At 44.5% G+C, this 21,299-nt stretch overlaps 3 protein-coding genes and 1 long non-coding RNA gene across 9 annotated transcripts in view; 3 read left to right on the top strand and 1 right to left on the bottom strand.

Annotated features, from left to right (window-relative positions):
- Positions 1-21,299, top strand: part of LOC113139796 (low affinity immunoglobulin gamma Fc region receptor II-like) — a 113,254-nt gene that overhangs the window by 82,204 nt on the left and 9,751 nt on the right. The gene's annotated exons all lie outside the window — the stretch shown is intronic.
- LOC113139722 (polymeric immunoglobulin receptor-like) overlaps positions 1-21,299 on the bottom strand; it is a 28,683-nt gene that overhangs the window by 6,569 nt on the left and 815 nt on the right. For 3 of the 4 annotated variants that reach the window (XM_026323170.2, XM_026323186.2, XM_026323178.2), the window contains exons 2-7: positions 20,539-20,877; positions 19,631-19,771; positions 2,276-2,283; positions 1,257-1,437; positions 695-1,021; positions 414-475 (exon numbers count right to left, since the gene is read on the bottom strand). In XM_026323170.2, the coding sequence (XP_026178955.1) occupies positions 414-475; positions 695-1,021; positions 1,257-1,437; positions 2,276-2,283; positions 19,631-19,771; positions 20,539-20,877 (1,058 nt within the window). Of the gene's footprint in view, positions 1-413; positions 476-694; positions 1,022-1,256; positions 1,438-2,275; positions 2,284-18,330; positions 19,240-19,423; positions 19,772-20,538; positions 20,878-21,299 lie in introns of those variants that run through there. The other variant, XM_026323198.2, reaches the window with a different exon arrangement.
- On the top strand, positions 3,913-6,377 carry LOC113140294 (low affinity immunoglobulin gamma Fc region receptor II-c-like). 2 transcript variants are annotated; one of them, XM_026324114.2, is made up of 6 exons: positions 3,913-4,138; positions 4,531-4,566; positions 5,009-5,272; positions 5,352-5,582; positions 5,656-5,847; positions 5,935-6,377. In XM_026324114.2, the coding sequence occupies exons 1-6, from the start codon at positions 4,108-4,110 to the stop codon at positions 6,042-6,044; spliced, it is 864 nt and encodes a 287-aa protein (XP_026179899.1). In that variant the 5' UTR covers positions 3,913-4,107; the 3' UTR covers positions 6,045-6,377. The 2 variants fall into 2 exon arrangements, with proteins under 2 accessions (XP_026179899.1, XP_026179908.1); XM_026324123.2 differs by having other exon boundaries at positions 3,914-4,138; positions 5,725-5,847.
- Positions 7,842-9,845, top strand: LOC113141975 (uncharacterized). Its single transcript, XR_003296886.1, has 4 exons — positions 7,842-7,970; positions 8,068-8,250; positions 9,201-9,311; positions 9,788-9,845. It is a non-coding gene; the product is annotated as an uncharacterized LOC113141975 (long non-coding RNA).

Here is a 21,299-nt window from a genome sequence, read left to right as displayed (position 1 = left end):
ATAAAAACTGAATTTAGAAATAAAAACATTATTTACAGAGTTTTCAGCTTCATGTTGTGGTTAAAGCAACAGAAGCTTCAGAGCTTTGAAGTTAGAAAATGAAGCAGCTGAAACAAACAGTGAGTCTGACTCAGGAACATGTGTCTCATGTTAGTTCACGTCACAGTTGAGATAAATACACATGTTGATGTGTCTGCAGACTGAAGTCAAGACTCTGGGCTGACTGTGTTGGACTGGTCCCTGACAGCTGCAGGACCAGAACCCAACTGGTCTGACCCAGTTTCCATCTGGTTCATTGGTATTTGTTCAGGACGTGGGTTTGGATTCTGGTCTGTGGGTCTGGATTATTTTCTATAGAACATAATACCAACAACAGCAGCAACAAACAAAATACCACCAACTATCAGACCCACATGTCCATGATTGTCTCCTCTATCCTTGTCTTGTCCATCGTCTCTGTGTTTTTCTCTGTGACCTGCAGGAGAGAACAGGTGTGAGGTGTCAGGTAGGTGATGACTGAAGAACAGAACAAACTCCTGTCAGACATTATCTCCTGCACTTTGACCACATCACTCATCCAGCTGTTTTCTACAAAGTCTCATCAACAACATCTGGAGAAAACACAAACATCTGGTTTCACATCAACAACCAGGAAGCAGCTTCAGCTCTGCTGCTCAGACAAACACACACTCACCTGCTGAGACTCTCAGGTGGATGATGCTGATGAGTTCAGGTGGTTTTGATTGACCCTGTAAGACACGACACTCGTATGTCCCAGTGTCATTAAACGTCACATTCTTCAGAGTCACAGACACGTCTCCATCCTTCATCTGTGAGTCCTTCAGCTCCACCCGCTCCTTAAAAGATGGATGCTGGTTTACTGGATCAGGCTGATTGTTCCAATACACAAAGACATATTTTGGATCCAGATCAGGTCTGGTCCACTCTACTGTTCTAATCTCTGAGTTGCTGGGAGCTCGACATGGCAGAGTGACAGTCTGTCCAGGTTCAGCTGTGATGACTGAAGAACAGAGGAACAGACAGAGACCAGAGGTTAGAGGGTCCAGGTGTAACTTCCATAGAAGCCAATCAGAGTGAGGGGCTGTCAGAAAGGGGATACTGGTCTCTGCTGAACTGGGTCAGAGGGGACTGCAGGGACGGGATCTGGATCTGCATCATTCAGTCTGACCTGAACAAAACCAACCAGGAAGAAATTGCAATTCACCCTCACCTGAGTCGGGACTCTGTAAACTCACCTGGATATTCCACCTCCAGGCTCCTGTTGTTGATGAGCTTTGGTTTGTTTCCGTTGGTTCCAACGTAACATTCATATGATCCAGTGTCGCTGATCCTGACGTTCTTCAGAATCACAGAAAAGTCTCCCTCCTTCATCTCTGGATCTCTCAGATCCACTCGACCACGAAAAGCTTCATGTTGGTATTTTTCATTTAGTCTGTTGTCTGTGAAGTAGAAGACATAACCCTCTGACTCCATCAGGTCAGGTCTGACCCACCTTAACATTACAGTCGTAGCATCTTTGGATCCTCGACACTGAAGAGTGACGTTTTCTCCAGGTTTGGCTTCGATCTGTTCTGGGTCTGAACCACAAAAGGAAACAGAAGCAGGAATCAGTACCACAGCTCTCTGGGAAACATTTTTATCTTCATCTGTTCATCAAACAGCTCTGCTGTCTGGACAAAGTCTGTGCACATTAAACTGAGTTTGACACCAAACCTATGAGTTTCTAAGAGAATCTACAAATGACTGGAAGTAGAAAAAAGTGCATGTGTGAACACCAGAGTTTGTAGAAACAGCCTGAGGGGAAGTGGAGAACAGGCCCCACCAGGTGTAGCAGTTTCTCTAAAGGAAGATCCAGAGGTGGAGTCTGTTCCCTGGTAGACCTGCAGCTGAAACAGCTTTGATAAGATGTGACAGTTCCACAATCTGAAGCTCACTGGGCTCATTATCCAAACAGGAGCCTGATAATCAGAACCAAACTGCATCATGGGACCACCTCAGTGGGTCCAGACTGGTCCGATCAGGACTTTTCAATGGGAGTGAGAGGGGGGTACATTAGAAACCTTTAATAATGTGTTCAATAGGAAAATATTGTCCATGGATGTGATTGATTGTCTCTTGGATCAGGACCATGTGGGAGAGTCTAGAAACACAATCAGTGTCCATGAACAGGTCAGAGCCAAAAACCCACATCTCTACCTGGTCCTGATGAAAAGAGCCTGATAACAACAACAGAATAATATAATGACATAATGATGCTGCTGAAGCTGCTCTACAGGTTCTGACCTGCACTTCTTCTAAACCTGTCGTGTTTTAATGGAGCCCAGAAATGCAGCTCAGTCGGTCTGTGGACTAACACGTCACACTGCGTCTCAAAATAGTGTTGACTCATGTTGTAATAAAAGAGACATAACCTGGTCCCAGTCCTGGAGCCACCAGGGTGAAGGGTCCAGACCCCGTCAATGAAAATGTAAATTATTTCAGAGCTTGTTCTGCAGCTGATGCCATGACAGCAACAGAACAACGACAAAAACGACAATGTGCCCAAACCAGGAAGCAAAGACCAGCAGGACCTGTGGAGTCTCCAGTCTGCATCTGAGCCCAGACCGGAGACTGTTTCACTGGAACTGGTTTCTTTCAGCTCAGTAACTAACAACCCAACAACAGTCAATAACGTGGTGCATTCACTGACCCAGCTTACCTCCATAGACAGGACCCAACACCAAGGATCCAATCAGACCCACAGAAACCATCCATGTTAGACAGGCAGACATCTTGTTGTTGTTGTTGTTTAGTTATCACAAGTACAGGAACAGGAAAACTGTCGGACTGCACAGCCTCCTGAGGACAAGGGCCTGTGTCCTGCCCAAAGTGTAGATGACGGAGGAGTCACGTGGTTTACAATAAAATGTGAACTTTGACTGATCCCTGGACAGAAAAGTAGCAACATGCAGCAGAAAGTCACAGAGACCAGATCCTGTCAGACTGGCTGACTTCCTGAGCTGCAGTTTGACTTGATGTGGTTTGTTTATGCCACGCCCACTACCGTGACAGAGGAGTCACGTGATTTACAATGAAACAACAGAGATTCCAGGAAACAGCTGAGCTGAACAGGCTCTGATGATGATGATGATGATGATGATGATGATGATGATGATGATGATGATGATGATGATGATGATGATGATGATGATGATGATGATGATGATGATGATGATGATGATGATGATGATGATGATGATGATGATGATGATGATGATGATGATGATGATGATGATGATGATGATGATGATGATGATGATGATGATGATGGGGATGGTGGGACGTTCTAGAGTCACTGAGCCACATATGACCCATCACACTGCCTCCTGACCACAAGATGTGGGAACTTTAGCCTGAAACAGCACATGGCAGCAGAGACTCAGGACCACACAGTGATCCGATCAGTGTCAGAACCAGACAGAACCAAGAGGTGACAGTCACATCAGGTGAGTTCAGTTACAGTGAGTTTCAAATGTTTATGACTGAACATCATCACTGTGAACATGCACCTCCAGTTAAAGTCTGAGACTGGGTCCAGTCTCTTTCCACCCACATTAGTTCAGTGGTTACCGTCAGACACTCAGGTCTCACTTCCTCTCTGCCGACCCACAGCTCACTTCTACAGGAAGATGCAGCTGTCTCACACAAATGTCTCACTGAAATTATAAAGTTCATATTTTATGGGACTGTAGCTTCACTAAGAACTGGTTTTCCTAAGTCCTACAGACTCTAGTCAGGGTCCAAACAACAGACCTACTAAGTTTGTTGTCAGCACTGTGGACCAGCAGGTTACAGAACTTATCATTATGTATGAAATAGTCCATGATTCAGAAACTGATCATTAAAGCATCATCAAAGATTTTTGTTCTTCAGTAACTTTTATCTTCTCAAAATGTCTCAGTTTCATCGTCACCACAGAGAAACTTTTCTCCGAATCATAAACGTGTCTCATAGTCGACTCAAACCACATCAACCACACAGGAAGGCTCAGCCTTTAACTGGGACACCGACCTGATCTGAGATCAGAGCTCATGTTACCTACTGAGGATGGAGGCCACGTCTCTGCTCCGTCTGCTCTGTGAGTAACTCTCTGTGTTTGTGTCTCATAACTTCAGATAGTTCAGATTCCACCACAACACGACTGGAGTCCTGATGTTTAGTTTCTTCTCTGTCTCTTTTCCTCTGCACAACATTTTTATGTTTCTGTTCTAGTTTGTTTGTCTCCTCAGTTTGTCTGGTGTCTCTTGTTGATCACACACTGACAGCTGCTGTACCAGAGTCAGCTCCAATTGACTGAACTCTGCTGCTGTTCTTCTGGACCAGTGGGGTCTGGGATATAAATGTTCATGAGACAATGAGACTTCAGGCATCAGACCAAACCAGCATGGCTGTGTTCCCTCTCCAGTGTTGGTCCAGTTGTCTCTGCTCCATGTTAAACCTCCCACTGACCTGACTCTCATTTCTCTGCAGCTGTGACGTCCCTGCTGAGCTGCACAACAGACCAAGGTCAGTGAGCTTCTTCTGCTGTCCCAGTCTGACTCTCTGGTTCTGTCCAAGATCCCCTGAGAGCCCAGTTAGTGTGGAGTTACTCTGGAGGAGGCTGCATGTCTCAGAGCACTTACTGGTTCCCAGCCAGAACACTCCTCATCTCTGATAGAACCTGCAGGAGAACCTCCCATAGAACACATGGCAGAGGACTAGACAGAGATTACCCATCATTCAAAGCAACATACAGTAGATGTTCCATGTAGTCCTCATAATGTAAAGTATATCAACCTGCCAATGAGTCAGACACATTTTATATTAGTACTGACAGAGTCCAGGAGACCCATTAAGGCCACGACAGGCTGCAGCCAACCAGGAAAACCCACTGATCAGTTTTTGTAAAAGTGTTTGAGCTGCAGGTCATTGAAGGTTTAGTTGGACTGAAACTGTGTCTGCACCACAGCTCGTCTGACTCTGAGTCCCAGCAGCTCCCAGTTTTTTGAAGACGACTCTTTGTCTCTGAGCTGTGAGGAGGACGACAGCTCTGCTGGGTGGACCCTGAGGAGGAACACAACCAGAGAAACCAGGACTCAGTGTGGAGCTGACTGGGGAACATCAGCTGGTTCTCCCTGTAAGATCAGCTACGTCTTGCCCTGGGACAGTGGAGTTTACTGGTGTGAGTCCAGAGAGGGAGCAACCAGTCAGAGCATCAACATCACTGTCAGTGGTAAGATGAGCCTGTGGAGTTAGTATTGATGAAGCTGTGTGGAAATGGATGAAATGCTGTAGTTTGTCTCTGTGTTGAGGTGGAGCAGTGATCCTGCAGAGTCCTGTCCTCCCTGTGATGGAGGGAGAAAACATCACCCTGATCTGTAGAACCCAGACATCCTCCGACCTCCCAGCTGATTTCTATAAACATGACTCTCTAATTGGCACCGGGCCTACAGGTCACATGACCATCAAGGCTGATGAAGGCGTCTACAGGTGTAACATCAGGGGCCATGGAGAGTCTCCACCCAGCTGGATCTCTGTCACAGGTCAGCAGCTTCACTTTGATTGACACTGATTTCAGCCACATGTTCACCTGACCAGGTGGGCTTCTGTCTGCAGGAACACCTACAACCACAGCCCCGCCCACCACTGCAGCCCCCCCCGAACTAACTACAGTGTCCTCTGCAGCCCCGCCCCCAGCCCCCTCCCCCCTCCAGCAGGTGTTCCCAGTGGTCCGTTACCTGGTGGTGTTCTGTCCCTACGTCATCTCCACTGTCCTCATGGTGTCTCTGTATCGACACAGACCCACAGGTAACACTCTGAATCATCACAGTGTGAAAAACTCAGCTCTGTTTATAATAATTTCATTAATTTCTCCATTAATTCGTCTGTTGGCAGATAACAGTCTGCACGTCTCCATGGCAACACCCCGGTCCAACCGAGCCAAGGAGGGATTGGCTGAGGAGCAGGATGATGAGGCGAGGGTCAGCGCTGAGTCCGACCCATGAAGTGAACTGTTTATTAACCATGTGCAGTGATGCTGTAGCTGCAGGCTGCGTCAGTGTTTGATCTCTGTCAGTGTTTTGTATAAACTAGGTGTTTCCTGTTGATCAGACCTGACACGTCTCTGTAGATCTGCTGCCAAAAACCACAGCTGCTGCACTTTTATTTCCTGTGTGTGTGTTTGCTGCAGCGCTTTGAGCCTCCATCATGTGTTTCTGCTGAGGCGTCATGGTTTCCACTGACAGTCTGCTTGTTGTTCATCATGTGAGACTCAGTTTAGCTGATTCTTTGCACTGTCGACCTTTGACTGAACTAAATAAAAGCTGCATTTCATCTGAGCCAGATCTGGACCTTTGTGTTTGTCAGTGATGTGGTTTCTACCTCACAGCTGGTTCTGGAGACAACAGGATCAGTCTGTCCATCCACATTTTCCAGTTTTTTAAGAAAACCCAGCTAAAGCTAATCCAGCAGAAGATCCTCCTCCATGAAGGTGATAAAGTTCATTTTGTTTTTTTACCTGGATGATCATTGTGTCTCTAATGTGTTTACACCATGTTTACATCAGTAGGTTATGATAAACAACAAAAACACCTTCAGTTATTGTGACCAGATACCATTGTTAGCTAGGTGTACCTAATAAACTGGTAACTGAGTGACGTGCTACATGTTCCTCCCAGGATGACCTTTGAACTCTGATGATCCTCTGACCTTTATAACATTTACTTTTTGACCAGATATCGGTGAAACTAATGTTATTCCCATCAGCTTCAGCTGTTTGCTGCAAATGTTAGCATGTTAGCATTTGCTATTTGAAATTTGAAATTTTGAGTTGTTTTTCAAATTCAAACTAATAAATTCAAACTATACAAACTAAATTCAAATTCAAGTTCAAATTCAAACATTTGAAATTTGCTATTACACATGATGCCCTTCCGTTGCAGTCAGATTAGCATGTTAGCATGTTAGCATGATAATCTGACTGAGTGAACACAATAAACATTACAGGTGCTAAACATTAGAATGTTAGCATTGTTGTTGTTAGCATGTTAGTATTTATTTCAAAGCCTCCTGAAAGGTTAACTATCATAAGTAAATACATATAACCCTAAGCCTGATCTGAAACTGGTCTGAAACTGAACCTGGTTCTTACCTACGTGTCCTCACAATGATGGTCTTCAACTAAAGTCTGTCCACACAAACACAGACAAACATAAACACACACCGAGTCTTGTCTTCGTCCCATCTGAGGACATCAGACCCAACCTCACCCTAACCTTCCCTCAACCTTCATCTAACCATCTAATGTTAAACTGTTTTTGTATAGGCCTGTACACACACACAGTTGGGTCTTTAGAGGACTCAGACCCAACAATAAATACAAACTAACACACAGTCAAAGAACATTAAACAATAAATAAAAGACAACCTTAAACTGAGTCTGAGGTTTAATGGTTTATAATATTATAATATAATATATATATAATATAGTATAATATAAATATTATATTATACTATAATAAAGTAATAACACTAATAAGTCAGATTTACATTGTGAGGATTTGTTGTTGGTCTTCAGGTGGAAGACGAGTCCTCACAAACACCTACAGAGTAAATCCTGATAATCTGATTAAAGCTGCTTCTGTGAGTGTGTGTGTGTGTGAGTGTGTGTGTGTGTGTGTGTGTGTTATTAGGGTCAGTCGGCTGACTCAGAAGAAACCAGTTCATAATCTGCTCCCTCCTCAGTCTTCCCTTCACTCCTCTCGTCCTCCTTCCCTTGTTTCCTCCAGTGTTTCCTTGTTTCCTTTCCTTTACATCCTCATCATCACCACCTTTATCATTTAACCTGTTGAATAAAATGTTCCAGCTGTGAACTGTGCACATGTGCAGGACCTTAAACGTTAAGGTTAAACTGCAGCTGAGCAGGAGAACAGGTGAGATAAACATGAATTAGGCTCCTCCCCCACCTGTGTGCTCAGGTGTAGGTTGGTCAGACGTATCATCTCTGTCTAATCTCTTTATCCCTGTCAGGGTGACGGAGGAGACGCTTTCACTCCGTCCACTTTCTCCTCGTTTCTCTCTGGACTCCAAACACACACACACACCTGGATTTAAAGGGGCCAGGTGTGTGTCCTGTTTCCTTGGCGATGAGTTTGATGGGCAGTTGGTGGATTTAGGACACGTAACCGAGAGCGACGGATAATCAGCTGGCAGGTGAGTAAGGCAGCTAGTGGAGGATGCAGGTGTGATTATGATACAGCCCATAATCAGAATATTCATATAAATAAAGAAAAAATAAAATACTTTTAATTTAAATGTTTAATTGTGTTAAAATAACTGGAGTGTGTGTGTTTTGTTTACAAATTCAGTTTTTTACATTTTCCCATCTGTTGTGTGACGGTTTTTATTTCACTGCAAACAACACAATAATCCCCAAACATTGATTTCACTTTTAACCTGCTGCTCTGATTCCTGTGCCTTTCACAATAAAGGTGCAGGATGTGTGATGTATTGTTTTACATTTTAATTCAAGAATAAAAGCTGCTGGTTTTCAGGAGACACAGATTGTTACAGAAAGAGAAGAAGAACAAGTGCAGCCTGTGTTCAGACCTGATTCAGTGACTCATCTGAGACATGTCTCCTCCCGTCTCCACCAGCAGCATAAAAACTCCATGTTTTGACAAAATGCCGTTCATGCGTCCATGAAGAGGAGCAGTGAAGCTCGTCCTCAACAACACATCTCTGATGAACCTGCAGCGCCTCTGTGTGGACAGAAGGTCTCATGTGGACCCATCAGTGAGACCTCCAGAGTCCGTGTCACTGTTGTGCAGAGCTGGTGCTGAATGTCAGCATGAGCCACACATTTAAACACACTGGGCTGTGTTGTTTCAGGTGCTGGTCAAACTGGTCAGGTACTGGTCCAGTCTCAGGAACAGACTGATGTGTTTAAATCTGATCAGACCCAGCAGCTGTTTGAACAACTGTTAAAAATTCACCCAAGACCCAACTCTTGTCTTACAGACTAACATGTGGTTCTGGTAGAGAGCTGTCAAAGGATCATGGGAGTTGTAGTTGTCGAGTGTCCCATAGTGATTCCATGCACAGGTGGAGCCTTTAGATAAATCAACATGAAGCTCTGTTAGTTTCTGTCTGTGTGCCCACAGGAAGTCCACCAACATGGCTAAAGTAGCTCTGCCAGTACCTGCACCTGTCTCCAGGTTAGCCCCGCCCACCATCATTCTTCAGGAGCCAGGTGACGTCAGGGAAGGGAACAGGTGAGTGGCTGTTGAAGAGCATCTTGAAAATGTTATTTGTGGCTGTCTGTGGAGATGTTCATATATTTACCCAGAATTCAGCCTGTCAGGCAGCTGTACAACCCTCCACACAGATGAGGCCTCAGGTCTGAGGAACCAGGAACAGGAGGAACAGGAGGAGCTGCTTCAAATCAGGTCGTGTTGAGTGTTGGGACAGTTCTGCAAAGGAGGTCTGGTCTTTAAAGGGGGCAGTGTTCAGGTCCTTAAAAAGCTTTAGACACACTGATGCTGTTAATTTACAGTCCACCCTAATTCCCAGATCAATAACATGGTCCAAATACCAGTTCCAGGACTCCTGCAGGAGGTTCTGAGTATGGTTAAGGGCTGGGGGGGTTCTGTTGCTGGTTTCAGGTGTCCCTCACATATTCCAGGCTCCTGTGAAGGACTCAGCTGCTGGTGACTTGTTTTATCTGACTGTGTTTGTGTCTGTGCGTCAGGGCCCAGGGAGCAGCAGCAGGACTCCTGTTCAACGTCAACAACAGCAACAACGATGAGTAAGAAACACACAAACACGTGCACGTAAACACACATACTGTTAGAGTCTACTAGCACTCTGGTTTAGAGCTCAATAATTCTGACAGTCACGAGGAACAGTTACAACAAGAGTTTTTATTTTTCCCGTAGAGAAGATGATTCAGGAGGAAGCCCTGGGGGCGCCACCTGGCCCAATATGAGTCAAACAAAGTAAAGTAGCTTGTCTGAAATGCCAGTTACTTGTAAAACAACTTAGGTAAACTTTCTCTTGGGCATCATTCAGGTGACGTGAATCTTTCAGGTTGAAAACAGGAGTGGCAGTTATTCCAAAACAAACAAAACGTCAAAACAAGTCTCTCCAACACTTACGTCCTGAATCAGAACAAAAGACAAAACAAGTCTTTTAGTGGTTGGGGTTGTGCATTCCCAAAGTCCAAAGCAGTCTTACATCAAAACAAAAACCAATCACGTCTTCTAGTGGTTGTGATCGTGTATTCCAAAAATCCAAATCGAATTGTCCAAAGGCTCAATTCTTGTCGTGCCGTGAAAGAGTCAAGCGAGGATTAACCACAATCTGGCAGCGAGCCTGTTGTCCTGGCGTGTTTAAGACTAGTGCTGAACGGGTGCCGTGAATCAACTGATTAGCTCGAGATCCTGGTCAGGCCAAGATCAGCAGGGGGCAGTATTGGACAGGCCGCTGCCAACAATCCTGACACATGCACACGCCTCATCCCAGTGTGATGCACGTCCTGTTTTCTTCCAGGGAGGAGAAGAAGAAAAAGAAGAAGGAGAGAAAAGAGTAAGTTGGATTCTTCTTCTCTGCTGATTCAAAGGTTCAGGTTTAGGTTTTCTCAGCTGTGTCAGGTCTGTTCAGGTTTCTGGTGAATAAATCATCAGGTAATTCATCAGCCAATGAGGAGACACTGACGAAGTCTTCTTCTCTGGCAGGAAGGAGAAACAGGAGAAGAAGGAGAGGAAGGAGAAGAAGAAGAAGGAGAAGGAAGAGGAGAAAGAGAAGAAGGCCAAAGTGGAGGTGTAGGTTTGGTTTTCATGAGTCACTGAGCTGTGCAGACTGTAGCTGTTAATTCTAATCAATCAAAGTGATTATTGTCTCTGGGTCCAGTCCTCAGGAGATCACAGTCATTGATCCGGCAGGAAACACCTACTACTACTGGCTGTTTGTCATCACCGTCCCCGTCTTATACAACTGGACCCTGATCATCGCCAGGTAACACACACACACACACACACACACACACACACACACACACACACACACACACACACACACACACACACACACACACACACACACACACACACACACACACACACACACACACACACACACACACAGCCTTGTAGTTACATTGTGGGAACCACCCTGTCCACAGGTGGTACTGCATTGTAAAAAATCATGTAGTATCCTGGAATGAACATAAACAAAAATATCACTACAAATTATAAATTTAGACAAAGTAGAGTTTCCAGACCTGACTAGAAACACTCTGGGTGCTTTTCAGATTTTTAGTTATTAGTGAGGTCAGCACAAAAACACTGTCAGGATTGTCATCCTTCCTGAGTACCACTAAACACATTCAGGTTAGACTGGAGAACCACTTAGAACCTAAAACTATCAAGGTGGGCTTTCATGAACTTATGTAGATTGTTACATAATAGAAAACGATATATGTGCTGTGTGAAACTATCAAACAATAAAGTTAAACCACATTCCGGTTATTTCTGAAGTTAAAATTAAGAGCCAGAGTTTGGTTTGTCCCTTCTGGGCTACTGTAGAAACATGAAGCTGCAACATGGCTGCCTCCATGAAAGGAGACCCGCTCCTCATGAAGATTTAAAAGGCTCATTCTAAGATTAAGAAAATGCAACGGTTGGTATGTTTCAAAATTTACAGTTTTGCAGCTTCAACATCAGATTGGAGGAAAAATTCATCTGAATTTGTGTTTTTCTTTAAAAAATAATTTTTACATTCATGTACTTTTACCTCAGTAAACCTATTCCAGCAGGGGGCGCTGCTGAACCAGAGTAACCTGTGACCTTTGACCTGAGCATCCTGCAGCGTTTCTTCCCCTGGGACATTTTGGTTCCACCTGTGTGTCTGCACATAAACACCAGCGATGAGACTTGAGGCTTTTATTTTGCTCCCACAGACACAGACTCCTTCAGACTCACCTGTCCACACAGGTACGTGGACTGTACCACTGGTCTGTGTCCATCAGCACAAAACTAAACCCAAACATGGTCTGTGTGTGTTAGTGACAGTGAATCAGACAGAAAGACACAGAGTCTGAGCTGAGCTGATTTATTATTAAAATAAATCTTTCCAGGACATATCAGGCTGAAACTGAAGCTGCACACATCAGACCTTTTCTTAGGAAAGACTCGTCTGGACCAAGTTCCAAGTGGACCTTCAACAAGGCAACATCCACATGAGGCAGAAAAACAAGAGACACAACTGAGCCTCAAGACCCACAGAGAAAGAACCTGGTCATTCCATATGTAGCAGGTGTGTCTGAGGCTTAAGTGGATTTTTGGGAAACATCAGATACCAGTCCACTTCAAACCCACCAACACACTGAGACAGAGACTGGTTCACCCTAAAGACCAGATACCAAAACAAAAGAGGACCGATGTGGTGTTTGCTGTCCAGTGTCAGGAAGATTCAGACGGCCCTCCCTCACACCTGTACATTTAAATCAGATTCAGTTTACAGGTGCGGCCTTCACCTAGTAAAACATCAAATTACATTATTGCTCCTCCAAAAGCAACAAGCTGGACTCAGCTCCAGATGAACTGGGGACTCGGTGCAAGGACGACCAGCATCAATGTGAAGAAAACGAGATGACTATGGACTCTGAGGTGGACTGCATCATCCTGACTGGCCCTTTTCACTGATAGAGCAGGATTTGATGTTGTCTCCTGCTGACGAACTGTCAGTCATCAGCACCCAGACCTACTGTGTGTAAATGTTCACATGCAAATCCAGCTTTGGTGTCACACCTGGACACAGCTGTACAGCTGCTGAGACCACAGGCTGGTTTGCTCTGGTCTGGGTCTAAGACTCATCTTTGACTTTATGCTTTGGGAAATACCAGCAGTGTCAGAGAAAAGTCCAGCTGTGTTTCCTGCAGACCCTGTTCCTATAATCCACTCAGACTCCAAAGCCTGAGCAGCTACAGGTGTGACTGGACAGACGGACTGTGTGTCGTGTTGGTCGGGCAGTTGTTTGTGTGGTTGGTTGGTTTGTGTGGTTTGGCCTCGTCAGACAGACAGAATATAAAAGTTATAAAAAGTCATTAAGTTTCTAACGACGTGGACGGACACACGTCCAACATGTATTTGATGTTTCCTGAGGCAGGTCTGTGATCGTCCATCACAATGAATCTGCAGCTTCATCTCATCCAGCTTGTTGGAGAGAGACGTCACAGTGGCCTGTTTTAGTCTGAGAGTACAAAGGGACTGTGGAGGACTGACTCAGATCCTCCATCAGTGGGAAACATAAAAACACTGTCACCAGCTGTTGATCCTAAAGAGTTTCCTAACGAACGGCTCCTTTCACACAGCAACGAGGACAGTTTCAGCACAGCCTCACATTTATTTCTGCTTTACATTCAACATCCACAGTAACATAGTTTAAAGGAGTCAAACCACACTGGATCTTGACTCTGGGCCAGCAGTGTTGGTCTGAAGGACTTTTAGGAGGAATCAAACTTTAAGGTTCAGCACAGTCCAGCAGCTCAGACTGTAGTATTCTAATAATCAAACACCTACAACTAATGAATAATAATAGTAAGAAGTACTGTCCTCAACTCATAATAAGGTAAAGAGTAAAGTCCATGTGTGACACTTTCAGGGCTATGAATCAACTGGACTCACTTTCAGACTCACAGACCAGGAGACAGAATGAAAACCAAACAAAGAGCCGGGACATGGTTCCACTGTTCATCTTCTCTTCTGTCGTCTGGTCCCGTTGATCCACAGACGGTCTGTAAGAAGTTTTCACTGGCGGCTGATTCTCTGAGTCTGTACAGGAAACAGGTTTAATCTGTGGATTCACATGAGCTGCAGAAACAGCCTTTTAAAGCCCCCTGCTGGTTGGTCCTGGTCACTGTGTCCACCACGTTCACACAAAGACACAGAACAACAAAGAACCCAGAGACGACAGAGACAGAAACCCACTGAAAAGAAAAAGATCCAAACCCTTTTGTTGTTGTGAAAACAAAAAGAGCAGCTGCTCCACCATGAGTCAGTCCCACTAAGGGCAGAGACCTGGAATAAGCCCCCACCTGAGTAACCACATGATCCCTCATCATGTTGTTTTCTGTCTGTTCAGACTCAGGTTGTGTTTGTTTTGCATCAGTTGTTCAGTGTCTTCATGTTGTTCAGTGTGTTCCTGTCATTTTATCATCTTTGGGGGGTTTTCAGTCTCTTTCTAGTCGTTGTGTCGTTTCTTTGTGGTCCACTCAGCAGCTTTAAGTTTTACCTGGTGGCTGATTCTCTGAGTCTGTACAGGAAACAGGTTTAATCTGAATCTGTGGACTCACAGGTACCTGCAGGCTGGGTCAGATTAAAGAAACAACAGCTCATGTCTTCACTCAGTCAGTCCTCACATAAATGTCTTCATATATGTATCATGCTGTGCATTATGGGATGTATTTCATATTTCCATGTAGCTAATACATGATGGAGCATCACACAGAGTCATGGTCTGAAATATTATCATGTAATATGGATAAAAGCTTCATGTGAACATGGTGGACACAGTGACCAGGACCAACCAGCAGGGGGCAGCACAGACGCTTCAGTCATTTTAGGGCCCAACCATCCATCATCTGTACCCCCTTAGTCCTAACCAGGGTCCCAGGGACCTGCTGGAGCCTATCCCAACTCTCTTTGGGTGACAGGCAGATGTAACAGTGCTGACCACTGAACCACCGTGCTGCCACTTTAAGGTCCCAGAAGGAGAAAATGAGAAATGTGAAGTTTCCAGAACAATCAGCTCCATCATCACAGACACTGAGTCACAGCAGCTCCAGGAAAAGTCACAGACTGAACAACAGACAGTTCACTTTGTTGGTCTGCACAGAAACTGGCTCAGTTTGGACTCACTCCAGGTCCAACTGGGATTTGACTAAATGCAAAACATTTTCAAATATATAAAACATGTAAGTTTCACTTTCCCAGACCTTTCAGGGAACAGAGACTTTTTGTTTGAACTGTCTAATCACAGACACAATAGACTGAATCATTTTGTTCTAATGAGGAACAGACTGATAAGAGGAAGAAATGATAAAAAGCTTCATCCTGACAGTCTGATTGATCAGGAGCTGCAGGGAAACAGCTGCAAAAACCACTGATGGACTGTCGGGACCTGGAGGACCCAAACTGTTTTCAGTTTTAGTGAAAGTACAACACAGATTACAATGTTTGGTCCTAATAGAAAAATTCTGCTGTTGCCTCTAACCATCAATCAATCAATCAATCAATCAATCAATACCAGCTGTCTGTGACTCTTCTTGTGTCCAATGTTGATAAATTCTCCATTTTCTTTCTCACCTGCTCTGACTGCAGGAAATCACCTGTCTGTCTCCATGGTGATGACCCCGCCCACCCATGCTGAGCAGGGATTGGACGATGACTGTGGTGATGTCACATGTTCCCAGTCTGAGCAGCAGCTCCACCTGCAGCAGCAAACATTAAGAAGCTGTTTCCACAGTCAGTCAGGAACAGTCCAGTCCGGTCCCACACAGCACAGGTGGAATGATGCATGTAATTATGATGATGGTCCTCACTTCTCCTACTCTCTCTGATTTTGAGCCATTAAAGACCAAATGTAGTCTGGTCTCCAACAAAGTCCCTGTTTCCTCCAGTTTGACCTAAAGGCCAGTGAGTAACTGGTTCAGGAAGTGACTGAAACTGGATATTTTTATAGACAGATGTTTTCAACAGGAACCAGTGAGTTTGGATCAGGCAGCCACAGACAGACACTGACACATTTCATCACAGTAACAAAACAAAACTGTTCAACACACAATGTTGATGTGTCTGCAGCCTGAATTCAGTGTGTCCATCAGTCCTGGTCCCAGTCTGGTCTCAAGTCTCTGGGCTGATTATGTTGGACTGGTCCCTGACAGCAGCAGGACCAGAGACCAACTGGTCTGACCCAGTTCACTTTGGGTTCATTGGTCTTCGTTCAGGACGTGGGTTTGGATTCTGGTCTGTGGGTCTGCATCGTTTTCTATAGAACATAAAACCAACAACAGCAGCAACAAGAAGCAAAATACCAACAACTGTCAGACCCACAGCCAGTCCAACATGTCCATGATTGTTTCCTTCAGCTCCACTGTGTCCACCACTGTGACCTGCAGGAGAGAACAGGTGTGAGGTGTCAGGTAGGTGATGACTGGATCTCTCAGCTCCACACATTATTCAACCGTGATAAACGGTCAGTGAGCACTGGGCAATTAATCTGATCTGACACCACAGTCAAGACCATGTTCACATTACAAAGGTCGTCCCAGTCACGTCCTCACGTCAAAAGTCCACACTATGATCAGGACCAACCAGCAGGGGGCAGCACAGACACTTCAGTCATTTTAGGGCACATCCATCATCTATACCCCTTATTCCTAACCAGGGTCCCAGGGACCTGCTGGAACCTATCCCAGCTCTCTTTGAAGAACAAATTAAAAATCCACTCCTGAACAAAAGACCAGGGGAAACATTACGAGTATTTTCATTTCTAACCAGGTTGTAAGTTGTGTTTCAAAATGTTAAAAGAAGAAACAGGAGCAAGAGACAAAAAGAGACAGAAGGAAATTTATTAAAAACTGCATTTAAACTCAAAGCGACTGTTCATCAGGTCGTTTACAATCTACTTTTACTTTAGAAACAATAAATACTCTTACTTTAATGTTCAATAATTATATTTCTGTAGTTTTACTTCTGTGGAGTTTTTCTTTAAGAGATCATTTTCACGTTCATGTAAACCTATTCCAGCAGGGGGCGCTGCTGGACCAGTCAGAGTAACCTGTGACCTTTGACCTGAGCATCTGCACATAATCACCAGCAACGAGGCTCCAGACTCACCTGTCCTCACAGGTACATGGACTGTCTGTATTCTCTCTGTCCTCTCTGGTGTAATCAACAAACCTTCGTCGTATTATTCATTAGTCATGTTTGAGAACCAGTCCCTTCATAAAGGCCCAAATAATCTGGTTAAGATGAAATTCATCCTTTATTTCAAATTTCCAACGTTTTGCTGTCACCAACATAAAACTGCAGTTATTTAGAGGAACTCTGCTCCAACCTAATCCTTTACTGCACCTTAAACAATTAAAGACCTTTAAAAAGTTGATTTGATCTAGTTTCTGTCAAACTGTGTCACATATAAACAAAGTTTATGTTCCGACACAGTGAACGTCCTGTTTCTCCTCGAAACACTGGAGGAGGAAACAGTGAAACAGAACAGATCATGTGTTGAAGTAAATTCAGTCCATACAGGGAAAATAAAAAATAAATGATAGAACCTTCAGACTGGGAACACTGGTGCAGTGGAACTGGGCTGTGAGGTTCTTTAAATGTGAACCTGCTGATTTTAGTCCTGGATGTGTCTAGAGTCTGGATCTGTGACCTTTAGTTGACGTTGACATGTTCCCAGTCTGAACAGCAGCTCCACCTGCAGCAGGAAACATTAAGAAGCTGTTTCCACAGTCAGTCAGGAACAGTCCAGTCCGGTCCCACACAGCACAGGTGGAATGATGCTGTTAGAACGGTTGGTGATGGTTTAGCTCACAGTGACTGATGTGAGGAATGAAAGATAAAAACCTTCCTCCTGCCTGCTCAGGAAACACGGAGCCTGTTGTTTCTAATTAGAACATGACGTCCAGAGAAATCCCCCACACTGTTTCACTTTCCCTTCTGTCATTTAGAAGCTTCGACCAGTTGAACCAGTTTGAGTGTTTGTCCTGAGGCGGCAGCAGGAAACAGAACCAACAGTGTCAGGATGGTTTGATCCACAGCAGCTCAACACTTTGTCTCCACATTTGAGATTCAAAACAGCCTCTTATCCTGCTGCAGCTGCTCACAGCATTAAAGGAACTCTGCACGGTTCCTCATGTGTGAGCACAGGTCTTCATAGGTCCTCACTTCTCCTACTCTCCTCACTGACCCTGAACGTCTCTGCACTGGAACCCATGAAGGACAAACTGCACGACTTTGATTCTGAGCAAAAACTCACTGCAAAGTTTGTCTGAGGCTCAAATGCAGCTTCTGCTGAGTCAGGATCTTCTGAGGCCGTGGTGCGTTTAGGACAAACTGGTACTTTCTGTTCCCTGAAGAACAAACCTACTTCTTTGCTGAGCACAAACTACAAGTAGGTCCAATCCCTCTGTCCCAGCTGAGTCCAGTACAAATGTTCCACCAGTTACTGGGTCACTGCTGGACCAGAAAAAGCTGGATCACACAGAAAGACCCAGAGTCAGAGCTGAGTCCAGTCAGACTTTATTAAAGAAAAGCTTTACAGGCCACATCAGGCTGAAACTGAAGCTGCTCACATCAGATTCAAACATAAAGGACAGATTTAAAATAAAACATGGATTAAACAGACTGAAGTTTTCAACAGGTCATAGTTTGGACTTTAGACCAGCTGCTGGAATAAACAGCTCAGGACCTGCAGCAACATGTTCAGTCAACAGCTTTTAGGATCAAACCACATGGACCTGCATCATGAATAAAAACTGAATTTAGAAAAAAAAACATTATTTACAGAGTTTTCAGCTTCATGTTGTGGTTAAAGCAACAGAAGCTTCAGCTTCACTGCAGCTGATTTTGAGCCATTAAAGACCAAATGTAGTCTGGTCTCCAACAAAGTCCCTGTTTCCTCCAGTTTGACCTAAAGGCCAGTGAGCAACTGGTTCAGGAAGTGACTGAAACTGGATATTTTTATAGACAGATGTTTTCAACAGGAACCAGTGAGTTTGGATCAGGCAGCCACAGACAGACACTGACACATTTCATCACAGTAACAAAACAAAACTGTTCAACACACCATGTTAATGTGTCTGCAGCCTGAATTCAGTGTGTCCATCAGTCCTGGTCCCAGTCTGGTCTCAAGTCTCTGGGCTGATTGTGTTGTACTGGTCCCTGACAGCAGCAGGACCAGAGACCAACTGGTCTGACCCAGTTCACTTTGGGTTCATTGGTCTTCGTTCAGGACGTGGGTTTGGATTCTGGTCTGTGGGTCTGCATCGTTTTCTATAGAACATAAAACCAACAACAGCAGCAACAAGAAGCAAAATACCAACAACTGTCAGACCCACAGTCAGTCCAACATGTCCATGATTGTTTCCTGCACCCTGGTCTCCTTCAGCTCCACTGTGTCCACCTGTGTGACCTGCAGGAGAGAACAGGTGTGAGGTGTCAGGTAGGTGATGACTGAAGAACAGAACAAACTCCTGTCAGACATTATCTCCTGCACTTTGACCACATCACTCATCCAGCTGTTTTCTACAAAGTCTCATCAACAACATCTGGAGAAAACACAAACATCTGGTCTCAGGAAGCAGCTTCAACCTCACCTGAGTCTTCCACCTTCAGTGTGGTGCTGTTGATGAGCTCAACTGGTTCTGGTACTAGGTTTCCTGGTTTTTTCTTTCCAATATAACATTCATATGATCCAGTGTCACTGATCCTGATGTTCTTCAGAATCACAGAAAAGTCTCCGTCCTTCATCTCTGGACTTCTCAGATCCACTCGACCACGAAAAGATTCATGTTGGCCGTTTTCATCAAGGCGACCGTCTTTGAAAATGTAAACATAACCCTCTGACTTCAGGTCTGGTCTGCTCCACCTGGTCATTACAATCTCAGCGTCTGTGGGAACCTGACACTGAAGGACAACGTCTTCTCCAGGTTTTGCTGTTTTCTCTTTTTGGCACCAACAACAAAAGCAACAAAACGAGAAAACAGGAAGCAGAAATCAGTAAGACAGGACATACTTTAACATTCAAACATTTCAAAGTGTCGACCCTGATGTTTGTTCAGAAACTGTTCATCACAGAACATCTGTGATCTGAAATAACAACAGAGATGATGCTGTAACAGAAAAACTCCAACATGCTCCAAAGACCTGGATCCTCAGTTTATCTGTTGTGGAGACAGTTTAGAGACGTCACATGACTGATTGAGACCAGAGGTCAGACTGTTTTTAAGATTCTGGTTCTGATGTGATTTTCTTAGAAGGGTGTGCTGCTATTGTTGTTGCTCACTCCAAAATAAATCAAGTTTGGACAGCGTTCATGTCTTGGTCTCACTATGTTTGTCAATAAGCAAATACCCAAATGTCAGTAGTTCTACAGGATGTTGTGATGTTAACCACTTCACTTCATCTGCCTTGGCTGATGCATTTCGATCAATAACACATTTGGTGAGTAAAATAATCAGCTTTATCTGTTTGTGTTGACTAGGACTAGATGGTGATTTGACAGACAGAGACCAGAGGTTAGAGAGTCCAGGTGTAACTTCCACAGCAGCCAATCAGAGTGAGGGGCTGTCAGAGAGGGTACACTGGTCTCTGCTGAACTGGGTCAGAGAGGACAGCAGGGACTGGATCTGGATCTGAATTATTCAGTCTGACCTGAACAAAACCAACCAGAAAGAAACTGCAATTCACCCTCACCTGAGTTTGGACTCACCTGGATATTCCACCTTCAGGCTCATGTTGTTGATGAGCTTTGGTTTGTTTCCGTTGGTTCCAACTTGACATTCATATGATCCAGTGTCACTGATCCTGACGTTCTTCAGAATCACAGAAAAGTCTCCGTCCTTCATCTCTGGATCTCTCAGATCTAGTCGACCACGAAAAGATAGAAGTTGATTGCTTTCATATTGGCGGTTCTCTCTGAAGTAGAAGACATAACCCTCTGACTCCAGCTCACGTCTGACCCACTTTAATGCTCTAAACGTATCATCTTTGGATCCTCGACACTGAAGAGTGACGTTTTCTCCAGGTTTGGCTTTGATCTGTTCTGGGTCTGGACCATAAAAGGAAACAGAAGCAGGAATCAGTACCACAGCTCTCTGGGAAACATTTTTATCTTCATCTGTTCATCAAACAGCTCTGCTGTCTGGACAAAGTCTGAGCCAGGAGGCTGAGACAGTAAGGACATTAGAATCATTATTATTATTGAGTCAGTCCAGACTTTGGTCCAGACTGAAACAATTCAACAAAGAATTAATTTCTGACATTAATGAGGGAAACCCAGGGACTTTAATTCCAGGACAGTGAGACCAGTAAAGTTTTTCCTTCTCAAATTAACTCCCTTGTCCAACGCAGCCTGGGAGAGACTCAGGTTGGTCCAAGAACACTGGATATATTTCAGTCCTCAGCTTCAGTAAAAGCACCAAGATGTGATGAAAATACTCCAGTCCAAGCTCATGTCCAACCATTAACAGA

This window comes from Mastacembelus armatus, chromosome 18 (genome assembly GCF_900324485.2).
Source record: "Mastacembelus armatus chromosome 18, fMasArm1.2, whole genome shotgun sequence".
NCBI lineage: Eukaryota > Metazoa > Chordata > Actinopteri > Synbranchiformes > Mastacembelidae > Mastacembelus > Mastacembelus armatus.
The sequence above is the reverse complement of the archived record's forward strand: the minus strand, read 5'-3'. Positions and strand labels throughout refer to the sequence as shown.

What these genes read in the sequence shown, in the direction of transcription:
- LOC113140294 (XM_026324114.2), top strand. Translation starts at nt 4,108, where the DNA reads ATGGAGGCCACGTCTCTGCTCCGTCTGCTCT. An exon ending in CAGCTGGATCTCTGTCACAG is followed by an intron (nt 5,583 to 5,655) that starts GTCAGCAGCTTC and finishes TTCTGTCTGCAG; the next exon opens with GAACACCTACAACCACAGCC. An exon ending in GTATCGACACAGACCCACAG is followed by an intron (nt 5,848 to 5,934) that starts GTAACACTCTGA and finishes GTCTGTTGGCAG; the next exon opens with ATAACAGTCTGCACGTCTCC.